The sequence below is a fragment of the Schistocerca nitens genome, chromosome 4, assembly GCF_023898315.1.
Source record: "Schistocerca nitens isolate TAMUIC-IGC-003100 chromosome 4, iqSchNite1.1, whole genome shotgun sequence".
Lineage (NCBI taxonomy): Eukaryota > Metazoa > Arthropoda > Insecta > Orthoptera > Acrididae > Schistocerca > Schistocerca nitens.
The window spans coordinates 369,948,020-369,969,587 of NC_064617.1; the positions used below are offsets into that span (position 1 = coordinate 369,948,020).

Below are 21,568 nucleotides of genomic sequence, written 5' to 3' on the forward strand. Positions count from 1 at the left end.
TTCACTAATTTTCCAGCAACAGTTGCATAATGAGAAATGAAGCTGTTTGCAACTTCCCTAGGGTCAGTGACATTCTTACCATCGAACACTATCACAATACTTTTGTGAGTTGTCTTCTTCCCCGAAAGATCCTGCACAGCTTTCCACATGGACTTAGTTTTATTGGATGACTTCATAATATATTTGTCATTTTCCTTAATTTTTGCCTCTTTTATGACACGTTTCAAAACTAGCTTGTATTTTTTGAAATGACTAAGAAATTCTGGACTGCTGTCAGTTTTTGACTGCAGAAAAAGTTCCCACTTTCTTTTACAAGATACTCTCATGCCTGATGTAATCTAGTTTTTGAATCTATCTGTGCTTCTGGAAATCACTTTCCTTTGTGGAAAAGCTATGTCAAAGTTATGCTTCAAAATGTTCAAAAAATTTTCCATCTTTTCATCGGTAATAGAGATATTGTATACTTCTCTCCAAGATTGTTTGCTGATTAGATACTGGAAGTATTCAATATTCTTCTGACTATAAATCCTTTTATGGATAATATTTTGTACACTGTATGAAATGTGATTTACAGGTATATTAGTAATTGCGAAAGATGGTCACTATAGCCGGTATCAAAGTTTTCTAATGTACACTTGTCCATGTTTACACATACCTGATGAAGGAGAGTGACACTAGTTTTTGTTACATGTGTTGGGGAGCTAACAGTCAGACAAAGATTGTAGGCTTTTATAATATTGAAGACTTTTTCCCTGTGAGGGCTATGGTTCAGAAAGTCAGTGTTACAATCTCCACAAAGTACCACTGTTGTCTTGAGTTTGCCTAAAGTAATGTCCAGTTTTTTTAAAAGAAAAAAAACACTTATGTCGCCAACAGGAGATCTATACACATATACAACAATAGTTTTTTTCAGACATTAACTCAACAGCTGAGATTTCAAAGTCTCTTTCACACCCTAGATGCCTTATATACATTATGGGAAAAGAATATATATATATATATATATATATATATATATATAACAGAGGGAAACATTCCACGTGGAAAGAGTCTGCTTGTGAGATGTCTGCTTGTGTCTGTATATGTGTGGATGGATATGTGTGTGTGTGCGCGCGCGAGTGTATACCCGTCCTTTTTTCCCCCTAGGGTAAGTCTTTCCGCTCCCGGGATTGGAATGACTCCTTACCCTCTCCCCTAAAACCCACACCCTTTCGTCTTTCCCTCTCCTTCCCTCTTTCCTGATGAGGCAACAGTTTGTTGCGAAAGCTTGAATTTTGTGTGAATATTTGTGTTTGTTTGTGTGTCTATCGACCTGCCAGCGCTTTTGTTTGGTAAGTCTCATCATCTTTCTCTTTATATATATATATATATATATATAAGGAGTATGATTGTAGCAATTGGAGCCATTTCATCTTATTATGTCCCAATTAGTTAAGACAAGTAGAAAGAGGGTAAGAACTGAGAGCCTGATGTGGAGTCCAAGTTATTGCAGTCAATAATACAAGGCGTACAAAGTGAAAAGGGTTCACCTCGCATAGAAGGAAGTGAAACAAAAGATAGTTCTTCAACATAGTAATAACTCTAAATGTGGAAAACAAAGTTGTATTGAGAAACTGGTGATGACAAGCACTGACACTGACTTTTTAGAGTATCAGATAAGCTGTATTACAATGAATCTTCCTCATTATACACCAGTTGTTTGACAATAATAGATGAGCATTTCTGTCACATTTTCTGATGTTAATGTGTACAATAATGTAACTAATCAGCTTCACAATCCAAAGTCCTCTTTGCGCTCTGCTACATCTGACTTCACACTTTTTTCTCCTTTCTCGTACGCTTTTCTCTAGTGAAATAAAAATATACATCTTTCATTCCTGAGTTAAATACAGTGAGATGAAGATGTTTCCAGTGGGTGTATTTGGGAGGGGCTTTCCAGTTCAGGCATTCACTTCACAACTGAAATTATACTGCCCTGGGCAAAAATATTTACCCATAGTATTTGTCTGTGTATTTTTTTAGTGTGTTTAAAAAGAGCTAAATTGATGACTTGCTGACATGATGTTGGATGTACCAAATGAAAAGTGACCACTAAATTCTAAAATCACAGTTAAGTGTAGATCTTTTTTATTAAAATTCAAGATCCCATTGGTGCTTGTATAAATATGAAAATAACTTTATGTCTCTTGAATGACAAGTTTTACTGAATATCCTACATATTTCATTTACTTTATTCTATTGTAAATGGATCTGTTATGTTTTGACAGGTATATGGGGTCGCTCAAGCCAAAATATCTGTAGGTTACCAGTACTCCAGCTGCCCTGCAGTAATTTGGGAGACACAAACTGCAATGTTGCAGGGTTTTGATGTTGACATATCTGATGTGGGAGGTTGGAGCCTTGACATCCATCACCACTACAATTTTCATGAAGGTTAGTTTCTTAGCAAATTGCTCAGTAGATTTGTTTTATAAGATGCATAAAAATGTACACTTTATTCCAATAATAAATGTTGTTGTTTTTCTTGGAAATATATGATGTTGGGTATAAGAATGAGATTTTCTCATGTAGACTTAAAATTCTTATTGATGTATTTTAACCTGTGTAGGTGTTGTCACTAAACTGTGATGGGACAGTAATAGTCAACTTGTGGATAGTCAATTTGATTTCCAATAGTTAAAGACAATTTCCTCACTGAAATATGGTCACAAGAGAAAGTGGAGGTGGCAGTGATAAGATTGTGTGCCATTGACATTGGTTAATTTCCGAATATAATGCTAGATTTACACTTCTGAATTCCTTTCTTTCCATACTCTTTCTTCTACTTGAAGCTCATACATAATAAAAAAATAAAATAAAATAAAATAAAAAAAACATATCAATCCAATTCAAGCTCCTAAATCAAATTATTTTAACTTTATAGCTATGCAGTTCACAAACTTATGTGATACAGATGACTGTAAGATGTTATTGTATAGTATAATTTTGTAATTTTATTATTAGATGTATGGAAGATAATGTACTCTCAGCATGAGAGAGTATAAAAAGGGAGAAATTCCTTGATAAATGTTTTTTTGAAATTATTGAGGTTTTTGTGGTAGGTTCCTCATTTGTTGCCTTCTCATATTGTTTTTATGATCTTTGGCCAATGGATGTTTGTTTTTCCGACGTTTTGCTAGCATTAGTGACTGGAATTGTTGAAAGTTCACTCTCTACTACAGTTGGTGGACTCCAGTGACAGAGCTCTGAAAAATAATAAGACAACCATTGACTTACTATCTGAAGAAGAATGTCAGTGGAAAGCACAGTAATCTGTTGTTAACCAGATTGATGTTTCAGTAAAAGAGGTTCTAGAATATCTGTTTCCCTTAAAAGGCAGTGAGGTAGCAAAAGTTCTTTTTACATTTCACTATTTTCAACATTTTGTTTTAACAGTCTTTATGTGATACTAAGGAGAACAAGGCATGGAACCTTTGATGGAAAAATCCTGAACAATATGCTCAATAAAATTACAGTATTCGTGAACAGTATTACATTTAACTTTGGTTAGTGAAAAGATTGGCCAATTTTAGAGTTGATGAAAAAATACTAATATAAATATAATGTTGTTACTGTGTCTTTGTCTTTGAGATAAGGTGGCAAGTACAACTAACTGAAGAGAAAAAGTGTGGTTTCACATGCATTGTATTTACACTTTATGCAGGTATTCTACAAAAAGGAGATGGGTCGACTTTACATTATAAGCAGTACCCTCGAACTGTGAAAGTGGTTATGGGAACAGGACTGCAGAGACCACTCCAGTGTTCAGATTGCAATGGTGTTGCAAAGGATGCTCGCTTGCTCACCCCAGTAGCTCTTGCAAGTGGCCCTGATGGCAGTTTGTACGTGGGTGATTTCAACCTTGTTCGCCGTGTTACTCCAGAAGGAAATGTATTTACAGTTTTGCAGCTAAGGTATGAGTTTTCCAAAACAATCTTCCTTAAGTATTTTAGTTAGTTATTTTATTGTGCTTGTTGACCTTGTCAACAGCACAGTTCCGTTGTGATATTTAAGGCTGCATAGTTTTCATATAACACACTGCTATTTTACTCTTCATAGAACCCAATGAATGTTTTGAGTATAGAAAAACAAAAATAATGACAATTTCAGTAACCCACCCAGTGTGAGCTGGTGTGGTAGTTAAACACTGGACTTACAGTTTAGAAGTCAGCAGTTCCAATCCTGTCCAACCACCCAACTCTGTAGATTCCCTAAATTGCACAAGGCAAATTCTTAGATAGTTGACTTGAAGAGGGCATCACTAATTTCCTTTCCAAACCTTCCTCAGTCTGAGCTCTTGGTTGCTCTCCAGTGATCTTATCTTTCTTGCCGTAACAAGTTACACTTCTCAATCATTCATGTAGCCATAATTACAAGAGCATACTGGAAAGTAATGAGTCTGAATTTTTTATTCTATTCTCAATATTGGTTGAGGTATTACACATCGTATATATTACTCAGTCGGCTTTCCTGCTTCATTTACATGAGTTGCAACCCTCTGCTGCTAGAGGACTGTGAATTTTAGCCTGTAAAATGGCATTTTGTAGCATAACAATGTCAGTGCTTGAGAAGCTGTGTAACATAATTGAGTTTCTAACTACAGGAAATCTACTTGCAACTGAAATCTGTAGAAGAATGTAAGCTGTGTTGGCGGTGATTGTATCAACATCAGTAATGTGTGATGTTGGGTTGTTCATGCTCATAATGAAGGAAACGATGGTGCTGATCTCAACATGTGAGACAGAGCTCAGACTGGATGACTTTGCACCATGTGTTTCCAAAACTTACAGAACACTTTTGAGGACTTCACTTGGATAGTGATGCAGTGGTGCAAGCAACATTCTACAGTGACGGTATCAACAAACTGATCTCTCAACAGTCCCGGATCTACGATATTTCTGAACCTGGGAAAAACTTCATAATGGCACGACATCCTCTCCCCTCCCACTCCTCGAGCATTTGAGATAGGGTGTCAAAAATTTTAAAAAATCAAGTTTTCAAAAATATATTCATTTTGTAGCACCTTTTCACACAGCATTCTTCTACTGCATGACATTGTATATCGCTCTGTGGAATTCAAATGTGCATGTTTTGTAATGGAAGCCATCAAACCTATATTCAGGACAGTGAAAATTAAAATGTCCTGTGGTGCCTCTCCTGGTCCTAGTCAGCCAGTTTGCGTTGGTATGTTGATAGAGACACAAACAAAACGAAAACAAAATTCAAGCTTTCGCAACCCACAGTTGCTTCATCAGGAAAGAGGGATGGAGAGGGAATGAAGAAAGAATGTGGGTTTTAAGGGAGAGGATAAGGAGTCATTCCAATCCCGGGAGCACCTTAGGGGGAAAAAAGGACAGGTATACACTTGCGCGCACAAATACAGACACAAGCAGACATATGTAATGGCAAAGAGTTTGGGCAGAAATGTCAGTCAAGGCGGAAGTACAGAGGCAGAGATGTTGTTGAATGACAGGTGAGGTATGAGCAGCGGCAACTTGAAATTAGCGGAGGTTGAGGCCTGGTGGGTAATGGGAAGAGAGGATATATTCAAGGGAAAGTTCCCATCTCTGGAGTTCTGATAGGTTGGTGTTAGTGGGAAGTATCCAGATAACCCGGATGGTGTAAAACTGTGCCAAAATGTGCTGGCCGTGTACCAAGGCATGTTTAGCCACAGGGTGATCCTCATTACCAACAAACACTGTCTGCCTGTGTCCATTCATGTGAATGGACAGTTTGTTGCTGGACATTCCCACATAGAAATCTTCACAGTGTAGGCACGTCAGTTGGTAAATCACGTGGGTGCTTTCACACGTGCCTCTGCCTTTGTTCGTGTACACCTTACGGGTTACAGGACTGGAGTACATGGTGGTGGAAGGGTGTATGGGACAGGTTTTACACTGGGGGTGGTTCCAAGGGCAGGAGAGAGGGTAGGGAAGGTGGTTTGGGGATTTCATAGGGATGAACCAAGAGGTTACAAAGGTTAGGTGGATGGCGGAAAGACACTCTTGGTGGAGTGGGGAGGATTTCGTGAAGGATGGATCTCATTTCAGGGCAGGATTTGAGGAAGTCTAATCCCTGCTGGAGAGCCACATTCAGAGTCTGATCCAGTCCCGGAAAGTATCCTGTCGCAAGTGGGGCACTTTTGGGATTCTTTTGTGGGAGGTTCTGGTTTTGACGGGATGAGGAAGTGGTTCTGGTTATTTGCTTTTGTGCCAGGTCAACAGGGTATTGCGGGATGCGAAAGCTGTTTTCAGGTTGTTGGTGTAATGGTTCAGAGATTCAGGACTGGAGCAGATTCATTTGCCACGAAGACCTAGGCTGTAGGAAAGGGACCGTTTGATACGGAATGGGTGGCAGCTGTCATAATGGAGGTACTGTTGCTTGTTGGTGGGTTTGATGTGGACAGATGGAGGTCAATGTCAAGGAAAGTGTCATGGGATTTGGAGTAGGACCAGGCGAATCTGATGGAACCAAAGGAGTTGAGGTTGGAGAGGAAATTCTGGAGTTCTTCTTCACTGTGAGTCCAGATCATGAATATGTCATAAATAAATCTATACCAAACTTTGGGTTGGCAGACCTGGGTAACCGAGAAGGCTTCATCTAAGCAACCCATAAATAGGTTGGCGTATGAGGGGGCCATCCTGGTACCCATGGCTGTTCCCGTTCATTGTTGGTATGTCTGGCCTTCGAAAGTGAAGAAGTTGTGAGTTAGGATGAAGCTGGCTAAGGTAATGAGGAAAGAGGTTTTAGGTAGGGTGGCAGGTGATCGGCGTAAAAGGAAGTGTTCCATCGCAGCAAGGCCCTGGACGTGTGGGATATTTGTGTATAAGGAAGTGGCATCAATGGTTACAAGGATGGTTTCTGGGGGTAACAGATTGGGTAAGGATTCCAGGTGTTCGAGAAAGTGGTTGGTGTCTTTGATGAAGGATGGGAGACTGCATGTAATGGGTTGAAGGTGTTGATCTACGTAGGCAGAGATACATTCTGTGGGGGCTTGGTAACCAGCTACAATGGGGCGGCCGGGATGATTGGGTTTGTGAATTTTAGGAAGTAGGTAGAAGGTAGGGGTGCGGGGTGTCGGTGGGGTCAGGAGGTTGATGGAGTCAGGTGAAAGGTTTTGTATGAGGCCTAAGGTTCTGAGGATTCCTTGAAGCTCCGCCTGGACATCAGGAATGGGATTACCTTGGCAAACTTTGTATGTAGTGTTGTCTGAAAGCTGACGCAGTCCCTCAGGCACATACTCCCAACGATCAAGTACCACAGTCGTGGAACCCTTGTCCGCCGGAAGAATGACGATGGATTGGTCAGCCTTCAGATCACAGATAGCGTGGGCTTCAGCTGTGGTGATGTTGGGAATAGGATTAAGGTTTTTCAAGAAGGATTGAGAGGCAAGGCTGGAAGTGAGAAATCCCTGGAAGGTTTGGAGAGAGTGATTTTGAGGAAGAACAGGTGGGTCCCACTGTGACAGAGGACGGAACTGTTCCAGGCAGGGTTCAATTCGGATAGTGTCTTGGGGAGTTGGATCATTAGGAGTAGTATCAGGGTTATTTTTCTTCGTGGCAAAGTGATATTTCCAGCAGAGAGTACGAGTGTAGGACAGTAAATCTTTGACGAGGGCTGTTTGGTTGAATCTGGGAGTAGGGCTGAAGGTGAGGCCTTTGGATAGGACAGAGGTTTTGGATTGGGAGAGAGGTTTGGAGGAAAGGTTAACTACTGAATTGGGGTGTTGTGGTTCCAGATTGTGTTGATTAGAATTTTGAGTTTTTGGGGGGAGTGGAGCTGGAAGCGGGAGATTGAGTAGATGGGAGAGACTGGATTTGTGTGCAATGAGAGGAGGTCGAGGTTTGCTGGAAAGGTTGTGGAGGGTGAGTGAGTTGCCTTTCCAGAGATGGGAAACCAGGAGATTGGATAGTTTTTTGAGGTGGAGGGTGGCATGCTGTTCTAATTTGCGGTTGGCCTGTAGGAGGATGCTCTGAACAGCTGGTGTGGATGTGGAAGAGGAAAGATTGAGGACTTTTATTAAGGATAGGGGTTGACGGGTGTGTTCATTGGCTGAGTTGATGTGTAGGTGAAGGGTTAGGCGGGTGAGGGCTATGGATTGTTCAGTTTGGAACTGGTATGGGGACTGATGGAAAGACGGGTTACAGCCAGAGATGGGAACTTTAAGTGTGAGGCCTTTGGGGGTAATGCCAAATGTCATACAAGCCTGAGTAAATAAAATATGGGAGCGTAATTTGGCTAGGGTAAAGGCATGTTTGCGGAGGGAATGTAAATAAAACTTAATGGGGTCGTTGTGAGGGTGACATGGTATTAGAATGTGGAAAGTGTAACATGAGGCTCAAATAAAAATAAAAATATATGGGGAGAGATAAAGGTGAACTAGAAAGCAACTGGAGATCTGGTGTGAAAAAAGTCGAGAAAGTGTTGGTTAAAGCTGAGCTATGTTGATCCTGTGGTGAACTTAGGTTGGTAAACAACGATGTGCACAAAGGTTAGGTGGTTGTGTTGCCTCCAAAACACGTTAAAGGGTGGAGAAATTCGGGAAAATTTCGAAAAAACTGCGTGTAAGTGTATTAAAAGGAGTGGTTTTGTGGTGGCAGATTATGAAAATGAGGGTAACAATGTCCTGACAAAGAAATAATGACGTTAAAACCTGTGGGAAGGGGCTAAAAAATGATCGGTGATGTGGGAAAAATGGAAATGGAAATATAGCGAAAGTTGTTAGAACTAGCCGAAATGGTTGTTTAATAGGTGAAAGGAACTGTTTGTGAACTGGGATCGGCGGATTTTATAGCAGTGGTAGTGTTGAAAGCTGAAAAAAATATTTTTTTGGTTATGGTTGGAAGTAACTTACGTATTGTTGAGTATATATATGCAGGATAAAATTGTATGGTAGATTACGGTAAAAAGGAGAAGGCGAATACAAAGTGAAACTACTTGCACAAACAAAAAGAGAAAGTAAGATGACAGAAAAAGATTTCGAAATGCAACAGTGACAATAACAAACGTAAATGTTGGGTTCAAATTAATGATATGAATATAATAGAGGGAAACATTCCAATTCCTCGACGTTGACCTCCATCTGTCCAATGGCCAGCTTCACACATCCGTCCACATCAAACCCACCAACAAGCAACAGTACCTCCATTATGACAGCTGCTACCCATTCCGTATCAAACGGTCCCTTCCCTACAGCCTAGGTCTTCGTGGCAAATGAATCTGCTCCAGTCCTGAATCCCTGAACCATTACACCAACAACCTGAAAACAGCTTTCGCATCCCGCAACTATCCTCTTGACCTGGTACAAAAGCAAATAACCAGAACCACTTCGGACCTCCCATAGAAGAATCCCAAAAGTGCCCCACTTGCAACAGGATACTTTCCGGGACTGGATCAGACTCTGAATGTGGCTCTCCAGCAGGGATATGACTTCCTCAAATCCTGCCCTGAAATGAGATCCATCCTTCACGAAATCCTCCCCATTCCACCAAGAGTGTCTTTCCGCCATCCACCTAACCTTCGTAACCTCTTGGTTCTTCCCTATGAAATCCCCAAACCACCTTCCCTACCCTCTGGCTCCTACCCTTGTAACTGCCCCGGGTGAAAAACCTGTCCCATGCACCCTCCCACCACCACGTACTCCAGCCCTGTAACCCGTAAGGTGTACACGATCAAAGGCAGAGCCATGTGTGACAGCACCCACGTGATTTACCAACTGACCTGCCTACACTGTGAAGCTTTCTATGTGGGAATGTCCAGCAACAAACTGTCCATTCGCATGAATGGACACAGGCAGACAGTGTTTGTTGGTAATGAGGATCACCCTGTGGCTAAACATGCCTTGGTGCACGGCCAGCACATCTTGGCACAGTGTTACACCGTCCGGGTTATCTGGATACTTCCCACTAACACCAACCTATCAGAACTCCAGAGATGGGAACTTGCCCTTCAATATATCCTCTCTTCCCATTACCCACCAGGCCTAAACTTCCGCTAATTTCAAGTTGCCGCCACTCATACCTCACCTGTCATTCAACAACATCTTTGCCTCTGTAGTTCCGCCTCGACTGACATCTCTACCCAAACTCTTTGCCTTTACACATGTCTGCTTGTGTCTGTTATGTGCGGATGGATATGTGTGTGTGTGTGCGCGAGTGTGTACCTGTCCCTTTTTCCCCCCAAGGTAAGTCTTTCCGCTCCCGGGATTGGAACTACTCCTTATCCTCTCCCTTAAAACCCACATCCTTTCATCTTTCCCTCTCCTTCCCTCTTTCCTGATGAGGCAACAATTTGTTGCGAAAGCTTGAATTTTGTGTGTATGTTTGTGGTTTGTGTTTGTTTGTGTGTCTGTCGACCTGCCAGCACTTTCATTTGGTAAGTCACATCATCTTTGTTTTTATATATATATATATATATATATATATTCCTTTACAAATGTCTGCTTGTGTCTGTGTATGTGTGGTTGGATATGGGTGTGTGTGCGAGTGTATACCTGTCCTTTTTTCCCCCTAAGGTAAGTCTTTCCGCTCCCGGCATTGGAATGACTCCTTACCCTCTCCCTTAAAACCCATATCCTTCCGTCTTTCCCTCTCCTTCCCTCTTTTCTGAAGAAGCAACCATTGGTTGCGAAAGCTAGAATTTTGTGTATATATATATATATATATATATATATATATATATATATATATATATATATACTCAGATGATGTGACTTACCAAACGAAAGTGCTGGCAGGTCGATAGACACACAGACAAACACAAACATACACACGAAATTCAAGCTTTCGCAACAAACTGTTGCCTCATCAGGAAAGAGGGAAGGAGAGGGAAAGACGAAAGGATGTGGGTTTTAAGGGAGAGGGTAAGGAGTCATTCCAATCCCGGGAACGGAAAGACTTACCTTAGGGGGAAAAAAGGACAGGTATACACTCGCGCACACACACACATATCCATCCGCAAATACACAGACGCAAGCAGACATTTGCAAAGGCAAAGAGTTGGGGCATATATATATATATATATATATATATATATATATATATATATATATATATATATATATATATATATAAAAACTCAAAAATTTGCACTCTTTATTGCCTGTTAGCTTATAACTTTCTCTTTTGTGTGGCATAAAACTAAATATCGGAAACATAAAACCAACACAGACAAGAGATAAGCAGGACAGTACACATTTTGTATATCCTTGGAGCCCAGCATTTTACCCCCTCTAACCTTGCTACAGATTTACAAGGTGTGCTTTCCTTTCTGCAAAAGAATCTATGACTCCATGAAAGTTTGTCAGACGTTTTGCTACATGAAAACTCAAAAAGTTATTGTCTAATACTGAAAAATCTGTTTATATGAATAGCACCCAAGATTGGTTTGGTTTCTCTATTTGATTACATCTATTTTGTCACAGTTTGCTAGATAAAATGAACTAAGCCTTTCTAATATTGCAGTAATTGTAACATACGCCACATAAACGAGACTGTTGTGCCACAAATGGTCATTTTTATCTACCTCATGTACATACGTAACCCAACAGTGTGGTTTCAGTTGCCTGAGACTTCAGATGTGTGTACGATTTGCGTTTGTGTGTGTGTTTGTGTGTGTGTGTGTGTGTGTGTGTGCGTGCGTGTGTGCGCTCGTCTATTGTTGACAAAGGCCTTAATGGCTGAAAGCTATAATTGTGTGAATCTCTTTGTTGTGCCTATTGTGACTCAGCATCTCTGCTGTACGGTGAGTGGCAACTTTCCTTCTCTGATATTGTTACATTCCATCCTGGATTTTCCATTGTTTGACAACAGAATGTAGTTCATGAAGCATCAATATCATGAGATCGAAAAATAGTAGTGACAGTAGCACAAATTTTTTTTATAAATTTGGAATTTTCACATTCTTCCATATAATTTGTATTATACCTCTTTTTCTTTTCCTTCCTCATTCTAACAAACAATATTGTCATCACTAATTCTGTAGCTATTCCTGCCATTGTCAAAGCTTATTCTCCAGTTAACTTCACTAACCCCGCCAGATTCACTGGTTCAGTTATCCTGCATCTGTTCTCCTGTTAGCCATTGTTACGTGTTCATACAAAGGACAACATCCAGCTCTTCTTTCATGTCTTTTAAGGATAACATCCAGCTCTTTTTCCATGTCTTTTCTGTTGCATTTCCGCAATTCAATGGTTCCACCTGATGAATTCCTCTGTTGTAACATCCCTTACCAGAAGAACTTCTGTAACTCCTTTTATTAGGTGTGAGATTGTGTTACCTACTGTTGTGTTAGGATTCATTGTATGACATAGGGCCAAAACATTCTATATTTAGAATTGTGCCATTTGCCCATGATGTTGGGCCCTGTTTTTTTAATTGTTCTTCTGATAAGTGGGCTTGCTGCTGATTGTCACTAAATGTTTCTTTCAGTTTGGCCTGGAATTTGTCCGAGCTACTGAGCCTCTCTTTGTTGTTCTTGAGATGCTGGTTGATGTGCTGTCCTAGTAAAAGTACAAATTTGTGAAACACACCATGTCATCCCACCTATTGTATTTGATGACTTGGTGAAATCCCTCCAGCCATGTTGTTGGGTCATGACCTGTGTCTCCAGAAAGCACTGATGGATACCTCATGTGTAACTGACTTATTGCTGTTTTAGAATTCATTTTGTTCTAGGTATAAGCTTTATAAAAATTGTGTACTGCTTGTATTTGGGTTCTTGTCCAAGTAGGCAATGGCTCTTACATTGTCTGATTGGGGCCATGGCGGTGTAGTTGTTTTGAAGTACCTGGCATCTCCATCAAACTATGTCACATCTAAACTCCAGTGAAGCCCAAATCTGAAGCCAGGCTCATCAATGAAGTTCAACACTAAGTCCTAAAATCACATTTATTACTGAACCAACCTGCAGCCAGAACAGAACTGATCTCCTGAACTTAGAATGCAGCTATTTATACAGACATAAAATATTCCAGAATATACAAACTTTACAAACATAAGATATTTCAAGAAACTTCCAGAAATGATAAAATGTGAATAACAGATAATTGGGGTTTGCACTGGCAACCAACAGCATACTGGTCAGTGACACTAACCACTACACCACTCTACTTACACTATAGAGCTCACAGCAATATACGCAAACTTTTCTCCTGAATTTCCTATTAGTGAAAACTGCATAAAAGTTTGTTGTGCTACATGAGTGAAGACAAACAAAGCCTTAGTTCTCAGAAATTGACTGTTAAGTGCTGATTGGAACTTTTTGACTGCAAAAACTTGGACACCATTTTCTTCCGAAATGGCCTTCGTTTGGCTGTATTTAAGCTTTCAAAATTCATTGTTCTACTGAAAAGCAGCAGCATTTTCCCACCAGTGAACTGAATGCATCACCGATTTAAGGGGTTTCTAGACATTATTTGCTTTTTCCTGCCCAATTCGGTGATTACAAAATCTGCAGGCTATTAATTTCTACTTTTTGTGGGAATTGATAGCCGTGTGACCCATGCTTGTTTACACTACAGATAGAACTGACAAAACACTAAGCATAGAAGTAGAACTAAACATATGGTAACTATATTTTAACATTAGGGAAAGAATTTCAGAGCAGTCAAACAATGTTACAGATTTTGTTTTCCAGTCGCTATAGCACAGAGTGCGGGCACTTTAGGCTATAGTAGCCGATGGCCATGTGCATAAACAAACTATAACTTTGAGCGCCAGTGTGTGTTTGTGTGTGTGTGGGGGGGGGGGGGGGGGGGATCGCCGATCTCTTCTGGTGTTGTAAGGGCCATTTTCAAAATCTGGAACAGACCAAGATTACTTGCTTTAATTATCTTCAAAATAAGAACAGAAAAAAACTAGCAATGCTCATCACAAAGCATTTGGGGACAGTTATTGTGCAATTGCTTGTAGAAGTTAGCAGAGTATTGTCAACAACATAGTTCAGGCGCGACCCCAAGTGCTATTCAATGCAACTGCAGTTCAAAACATCTGCCACATAAATTGTCATCTTAAGAGTGTCCACATTACACTATCTTTTGAGCCTCAGCTAAGAAACAAGTATAGGCATTTCTTTGTTATAAAATGCTATGTCCCACAACTGAGTACTGCATTACATTACGCTATGTAATTTAGGTAGACCAGTCAACCGCCCACAGCTAGCATGGCACCAGATCATTCAGCGCACTGATATGGCATTGGTTTGTACACATTTTATTTTGCAAACAGGTTCTTACGCACTTTATCTTTCAAATTGGGCTTCACCAGATGATGTACAATATCATCTGAAAATTGGTTAAGTTTTCGATATTTATATGCAGAAAATAAAGCTCTTTCAAACTATCTCTGATAAAATAGTTCATCTGGATACAGTTCGCTATGAAATAGCATCTATTACGCAATTTTGCATTTTGAATTGGAATTCACAACTATTTCGCATTTACCGCAAAATGTGAATTTTTCTGGTCCCTAGTTATTACTGAGTATCTCACTATACCTCAATTTAAATCATATATGTATTTTTTTTTTTTTCAGTGCAACACAGGTGTCATACCAGTATTACTTGAGTGTTTCTCCTGCTGATGGTCACTTGTATATATCTGACCCAGAAAGGCATCAAGTTCTTAGAGTGCTATCTGTGGAGCCAATACAAGATCCAGGAATTAATTGGGAGCCTGTTGTAGGATCTGGTGAGCGATGCATTCCAGGAGATGAAACTCATTGTGGTGATGAGGGCCCGGCTCGTGAAGCAAAGCTTGCACATCCTAAAGGTATTTTTTGTATGGTTTTGTGTAGGTACTACATATTTAATATCCATTTTTAAAGGTCAGATTAAATTTGTAAGCATTTTATTCAGTGCCATCTTATTAAGGACACAGGGTACTTATAAATGGTGGGGAAAAAAATGGCTTTATTAAATTCTATAGTCTTTCCTGATTATATTGATATATACATTATAGGGTTTCAAAAGAAAAATGACCTATATATACCAAATTTTAAAGTTACGGTCATGTATGCTGCCATGCCCATGTTATTTCTGTTACTGAAACCAGTATTATTTCGAAAATAACTGTGAACTTTCTGTTTCCAGTGATTATATGTATGATGCATTCTATATGTTGGTAACAGTCCATGTTTCTAGTGTCTGTAAATGGTTATCATTGCTAGTATTTACTTTAGTTTCGCTGAAGCAGTTTGTTCATGTGTTACTGAATGTTTATTTCTTAAGTGCTACATATATTTGTGGAAGTACATTTCCTTTAGTGTGCAATAAATATGAACTACGCCACACATCAAGAAATTCAATATAAGGAAATTCCGTGTTAACCAGTTCACAAACAAAGCAAACCACATTGTTGAAAGTAACCTATGTATCAGCTTGTCAGGGAAGAAACTCTCTCATGGCATGCCTCCTGGTGATGCAAATTTTTGTGTTAACAATGACGCTGTTTGCAGTGGATTTGTTGTTGTTGACGTGGGCATCTTATCTTCTTTGATAAAGGAAGTGGTGAAATGTAATCAATGTGATGGTGTATGCCGTCTAGAAATAACTGAATAACAAAGTAGCAGGAAGGCTTCAGCATCAAAATTAGTTGTTCTGTGTAGATCCTGCAATAAATCCACCTCGAAAATGACTTTAACATTGTGCATAATTCATATGATGTGAATCTGAAGTTAGTGTATGCAATGTGTGCAATAGGAAAAGGAAAAAAGGCTGCTCAAACATTTTGTGGTTTGATGGAGGACCTTCCTCCTCCTCCCAGTAGGTTCAGTTAGTACATAAAAATACTTCTAGGTGCCTTGACAGTTGTGTCTAAAGCATCTGTGGAACATGGAGTAGAAGAAACTGTAAATATTAGTGGAACCAGGGACATTGCTGTTGCACTTGATGGGACATGGCAGTGTTGAGGGCATTGTTCCTTGAATGGTGTAAGTGCTACTTCTCTGGAGAATGGAAAAGTTGTTGATGTTGAGTGCTTATCTAAGTACTGCCACACCTGCCATGGTAACACTGAAGGACACATTGAACATCAGTGTCCTAAGAATTATGATGGTTACAGTGGAGGTATGGAGTGCGATGGAGCTCTAAAAATATTTCAGAGGTCGGTGCCAATTTATAACGTTAGGTATACGAAGTATCTAGGCAATGGGGACTCTAAAGCTGTTGATAAAATTAACCAGTTCAAGGTTTATGGTGATACCTTGGTAACAATACTGGAGTGTTGTGGACGTGGGAAAAAGGGGATGGGTGCTAGAATGAGGAAGCTACAAAGAGAAATGAAAGAAAAGGTGATATCCGATGGAAAATCTGTGTCTGGCTGAGGCAGATTGACAGAAACTGAAATGGGCCTTCTTCAGAGTTATTATGGATTGGCCATTAGATGAACTGCACCTCTGAATGTAGTTACAGCAATGAGAAATGCCGTATGGGTCACCTACTTTCATAAATTGTCCACAGATGACCACCCTGTTCGCAGACTTTGCCCTAAAGGAGCAGATTCTTGGTGTGGTTTCCAAAAAGCAAAAGAAAGTGGTCAAATATACCATCATAAGCACTCTCTTCCTGAGCCTGTTATGAATGAAATAAAACAAAATTTTAGAGACCTGAGTGACCCTGTTTTGCTTTGTAAATGTTTTCATCGGGGCACTCAGAATACAAATGGAAGTTTCAACCATTGCATATGGGAAAGATTACCCAAGAATGTTTTTGTAGGACTAAATACATTAAAAGTTGGTGTACTAGACGCAGTGATACGTTTCAATGATGGAGTGATAGGAAGGTTGGAAGTCCTGAGGCATTTAGGCATAAAATGTGGCTCTAATATGGAAGATCAGTTGGTTGCGTGGAACAGACAACTGGTGTATGAAGCTGAAAGATTCGCTCTTCAAGTTACCAAAGAAGCAAGAAGTGCTGAAAGGAATGCCAAGAGGAAGCTTGAAGATGAAGAAATGCTGAAGGATGAAGACTGTGCTTCAGGAATGTTGTGAGGCACAGTTTAATTGGACTCACATCTTCATTCGCAATTTCCCGCAAGTTGTATTTTTCAGAATTCAGGTACAAATATTTCCTAAAGTTTATAAAGCATTGCTCTATTTTTTTCTGTAACTTGCAATAGTCCATACTTATGTAGTAGACCTAAGCTTTATTGCAGAATCAACTAAACTATAGGAAAAATAATATTTTATTAGGAAAAAAATTATAAAAATTAAAATGTGAGATGTGATATCTTTTTAATCCTTGTAATATACATAACAGGTTGAATTAAATAGGTGTAGTACCTCAGCCATCATGTCATGCAAATCTGGTAAAAATTTGGTCTCCTTCAAATGTATAACATTGGATTAAATGGTACCTCAATTTGAGGAAGCGGTTTGGAAAAAAAAAATGTATCAGTTACTTTGTAATTTTTTAATAACTCTAAGCAGGTTCAAAAATATTCAAAATACTTCTAATTTGTTTAGAAAGTATGCTGCATAACCTGATATCAACAAAAAAATCTGTAAAACATGTACGTTATAAACAGTGCCTGAAAGAAATAGGTGTTGATTTTTACATAATATTGAGCCAGAAAAGTATCCTGTATCCTTAACGTCATTGACTGTAGATCGGTTTTGAACTTTATTCCAAAAATTAACCCATTTATATGTTACGTTGTGTTACTTGAAACTTGGATCAAAGGACCAACATTCATTGCTGATCGAGATTAGAAGAAGACATGTTTGGCAGCAGTGTTAAAATCAGCTATTAACACGATTATCATGGTTCAACCTCAAATGTAGATTTGCAGATACACACTAGTTGTTGGTGAAGGGTTCATGTTGCAAAGTTTGAGGAAAATGAGTAGAAGTGTGCTCTTCAAACGTTTCCACAGCCAAAAAATAATTATTGCTGTAAACCGTCCTTGGCGAACCTGTAACCAAAATGTTGGTGTTATAGAAGCATACACATTGGATGCTGTTGGTTTCTTTCAGTTGGCTTCAGAAGATGTGCTCTCAGTTGTAGTTGTTCATAGTACTTTTTTCCAACAAAACTTCAGTTCAAATTGTTTATTATTAATTCTAATAAGTGTATTGTTCTTCCACTTTCATGAAATGTGTGAGGAGCTCATTGGAACTCACTGTAGTCCTCAGTATAAATCTCAGGATAGTTGGATGCCTGTAAATTGAATGAAAGGAAATAACATAATTCTTAGCATTTGAGGCTGTTGCAGACTGAATTCTGCCCATCAGAATTGCCCAAGGCATTAGGAAAAAACAGCAAGTGGTGTATTCTGATGGTACATATTCAAAACATAGAGTTTTCTAAGTTCTCTTTATAATCAATCACATAGAGAAGATATTGTTTGGCACTAACTTTCACTGCCACAGCATCATTTCTCATTGTGTTTTCAGCTGTTTGCTGAGCATGAAGCAAACATAAATATTAAAGATAATTGGCTTTGGATTCAGGTTGCTTGCTATTGGCCTTGGATTCAGGTGGCTTTCTGTGTGAATGTCTGCGTCAATAGGTCACAGATTTTAAAGCCTTTAATATTCAACACAAAAGGGAAATACGGAAGTGTCTGATCCCACCCGTCTGCTTTGACCCATGACGTCACAAATATGGTGGAAACGACGATAAACCACGATTCCAATATGGCGCATATAAAGTCATTATATGTACACATTATGATGACGAAAGTACATCGAAAAACAAACACACACACGTTTCACAAAAAGCCTAATGACACTAACGAGACAAGCATGGGAAATAGTGGGTTTTTGGGTGGGGACAAACTAAATATAAACAAATTTAGACACCCACCCCCATACAAAACCACGCAAAACGACGAAAAAAACCGACATCACAAAACTCCCCAAATACCACTAAACACAATATCATCTGGAATCAGACACTTCCCTTGACCTATATAGCTCAACAGCAGCTCCCGATCGTATAAATTGGGATAGAACACTTCCCTTGACCTATATAGCTCAACAGCAGCTCCCGATCTCATAAATTGGGATCGAACACTTCCCTTGACCTATATAGCTCAACAGCAGCTCCCGATCTCATAAATTAGGACCTAACACTGCCCTTGACCTATAAAACTCAAAAAAATCTCCCAATACCAATACCAACATTCACAGCCACACATTGGGATTGAACACTTCCCTTGACCTGTTATCCTTACGACATCTCCACATACAGCCATCCCTGGTCTGAGACGCCGGAACTTTAAGTAAGCCTCATTTCTTCACAACATACTGAACACTTCACGACTTCATCCAAAAATCCGAATAGTTGAAGAAATTTTACTAGAGACAACGCACGCACTGTCCCCCATCATAGCCGACAACCGAAAACTGTTGACCCTGTCACTCATATCCATACCTACCAAAGACATAAAAAAAGCAATTTACCAAAATTCACACACGACGCCACACTCGCAAACTAAACCAAAAACATCACCTAACACACCACCAGAGAGCACCACCGATCGCATCAAAATGACACTACAAACACGCCATCTCACAAACTAAATTCTGCGCCGTCGTGACGTCACACACCACAACAGCCTTACGTCACGAGTCAAAGCTGACGGGTGGGATCGGACGCTTCGGTTGACCCCACAAAAGAAACAGCGTGAAGATTGGGTTGATGTGTCACTCAATGCTACTATATTGCATGCGAGCCTCTTCATCTCCAAATAACTGCTGCAACTTACATCCTTTTGAATGTGCTTACTGTCCTCTTGGTCTCCGTCTAAAATTTTTACCTCTCACACTTCCCTCAAATACTAAATTGGTGATCCCCTTATGTAGCAATTCTCTTCAGTAACTCCTCACTAGTTACCTCACTTCCTGTCTAATCTTTAGCATACTTCTGTAGCACAACATTTCAAAAGCATTTATTCTTTCCTTATGTAAACTGTTCAGTGCCCATCTTTCACTTCCATAGATCTCTAGACTCCATGCAAATACTTTCAGAGAAGACTCTGTAACACTTAAATCTATGTTCGATGTTAGCAAATTTCTCTTCTCCAAAAATGCTGTTGTTGCTATTGCCAGTCCACATGTTGTGCCCTGTCTACTTCAGCTGTCATAAGTTATTTCGTTGCCCAGATAACAAAACTCCTCTACTGTTTAAGTATCTCATGTCCTAATCTAATTCCCTTAGCAGCACCTTATTTAATTCAGCTACATTCCATTATCCTTGTTTTGCTTTTTTTTATATTCATTTTATATCCTGAGTTATCAAGCTTTTGGTAAGTGAACATGTCATTGCTAATTGACCTTCGTGTTTGATATTATCAGCATGCACACAGTTGCAGCAAAAGTTTATGCGTTGTAGCAAAAGTTTATGCACATAATGGGTATTCGGTAGTTAAATTATTCTCCTCCAGAGAACACCGACTTCCATCTAGAATTTAATATAAATTGTGTACTTTCTGCTACTAAAGCCTAGAGAGCATTTTTGTAAGATATCTTCAAACATTACTTGTTGATGCCATACTTCATACTCTGTACAATTAATTGTCACTGGAAAATTCCAAATTCTCATTTCTTACTCTACCACAAAATGTCTATTACATGTCTTTAAATTTTCCCACATTAATTGTGACTTATCTCCCAAAAATTCTTTTGGGAGCAACTAATGTTTTCACTGATTACTTACATCACCAATAATTTCCTTAACCTAACTACACAAATAGAAAAATTACTTCAGCTTTACTTAGAATTTTTTCGTAACAACTTCTTTATTGTTTACTTCTTTTCTACTGGTATTTGTGCAAAATTAAATCCATTCTTTTGTAGTGTTACTATGTTGTGAACTGACAATTGAAGTGGACTTGATTAGACCAGCAAAACTTTAGTTGTTAATGTTGATACAATGCAAGTTTTTTATTTCATTTTTTGTGCAAAAATAAAATCAGTTGCTGTTTATAATTAGTCCTTAGTGAGCTGTTTAGTATTAAATGCAAGATACAGTAATTGTTATTAATTTTGTGTTTATAGGTCTTGCTATAGCTGCTGATAAGACTATGTACATTGCTGATGGAACAAACATAAGAGCTGTGGATCCAAAAGGAATCATTCACACCCTTGTTGGGCATCATGGTCATCATAATCATTGGACTCCTGTTCCTTGTCATGGAGCAATCCCTGCACAACAGGTAAACATCATTGTAATGCGTAATTAAATTTTAAAAAATTCATACTAAAACAAACAGCATCACATCAAACTGTTTAAAAATATCGGGGAAAGTTGTCCTCATTTTACTGTTCCATAACACCTACAAACATTCCTCATTCTTTTGCTTAGAGAAATAATTTTATCAAAGGAAAACATTCAGTGATGCTAATTGTAAGCTGTGAAAGATTGTACAAAAGAAAGAATCACAAAATGAACAGAATAATGTAATTAATTTTAATATTTCTGAAAATATATGCAACTTCTTTTCTTTCATTCTTTCCTATCTCCAATGGTTTTCCTACATTTATCCTTTTACTTTTTCTGTTTAGCATGTGTGGCATCTACATTGTCCAAA

General features: G+C 39.1%; 1 protein-coding gene across 1 annotated transcript in view; it reads left to right on the plus strand.

Annotated features, from left to right (window-relative positions):
- Positions 1-21,568, plus strand: part of LOC126252108 (teneurin-a) — a 352,713-nt gene that overhangs the window by 260,982 nt on the left and 70,163 nt on the right. The window contains exons 16-19 of the mRNA XM_049952972.1: positions 2,268-2,433; positions 3,704-3,953; positions 14,571-14,806; positions 21,036-21,193. Of these exons, the coding sequence (XP_049808929.1) occupies positions 2,268-2,433; positions 3,704-3,953; positions 14,571-14,806; positions 21,036-21,193 (810 nt within the window). The remainder of the gene's footprint in view (positions 1-2,267; positions 2,434-3,703; positions 3,954-14,570; positions 14,807-21,035; positions 21,194-21,568) is intronic.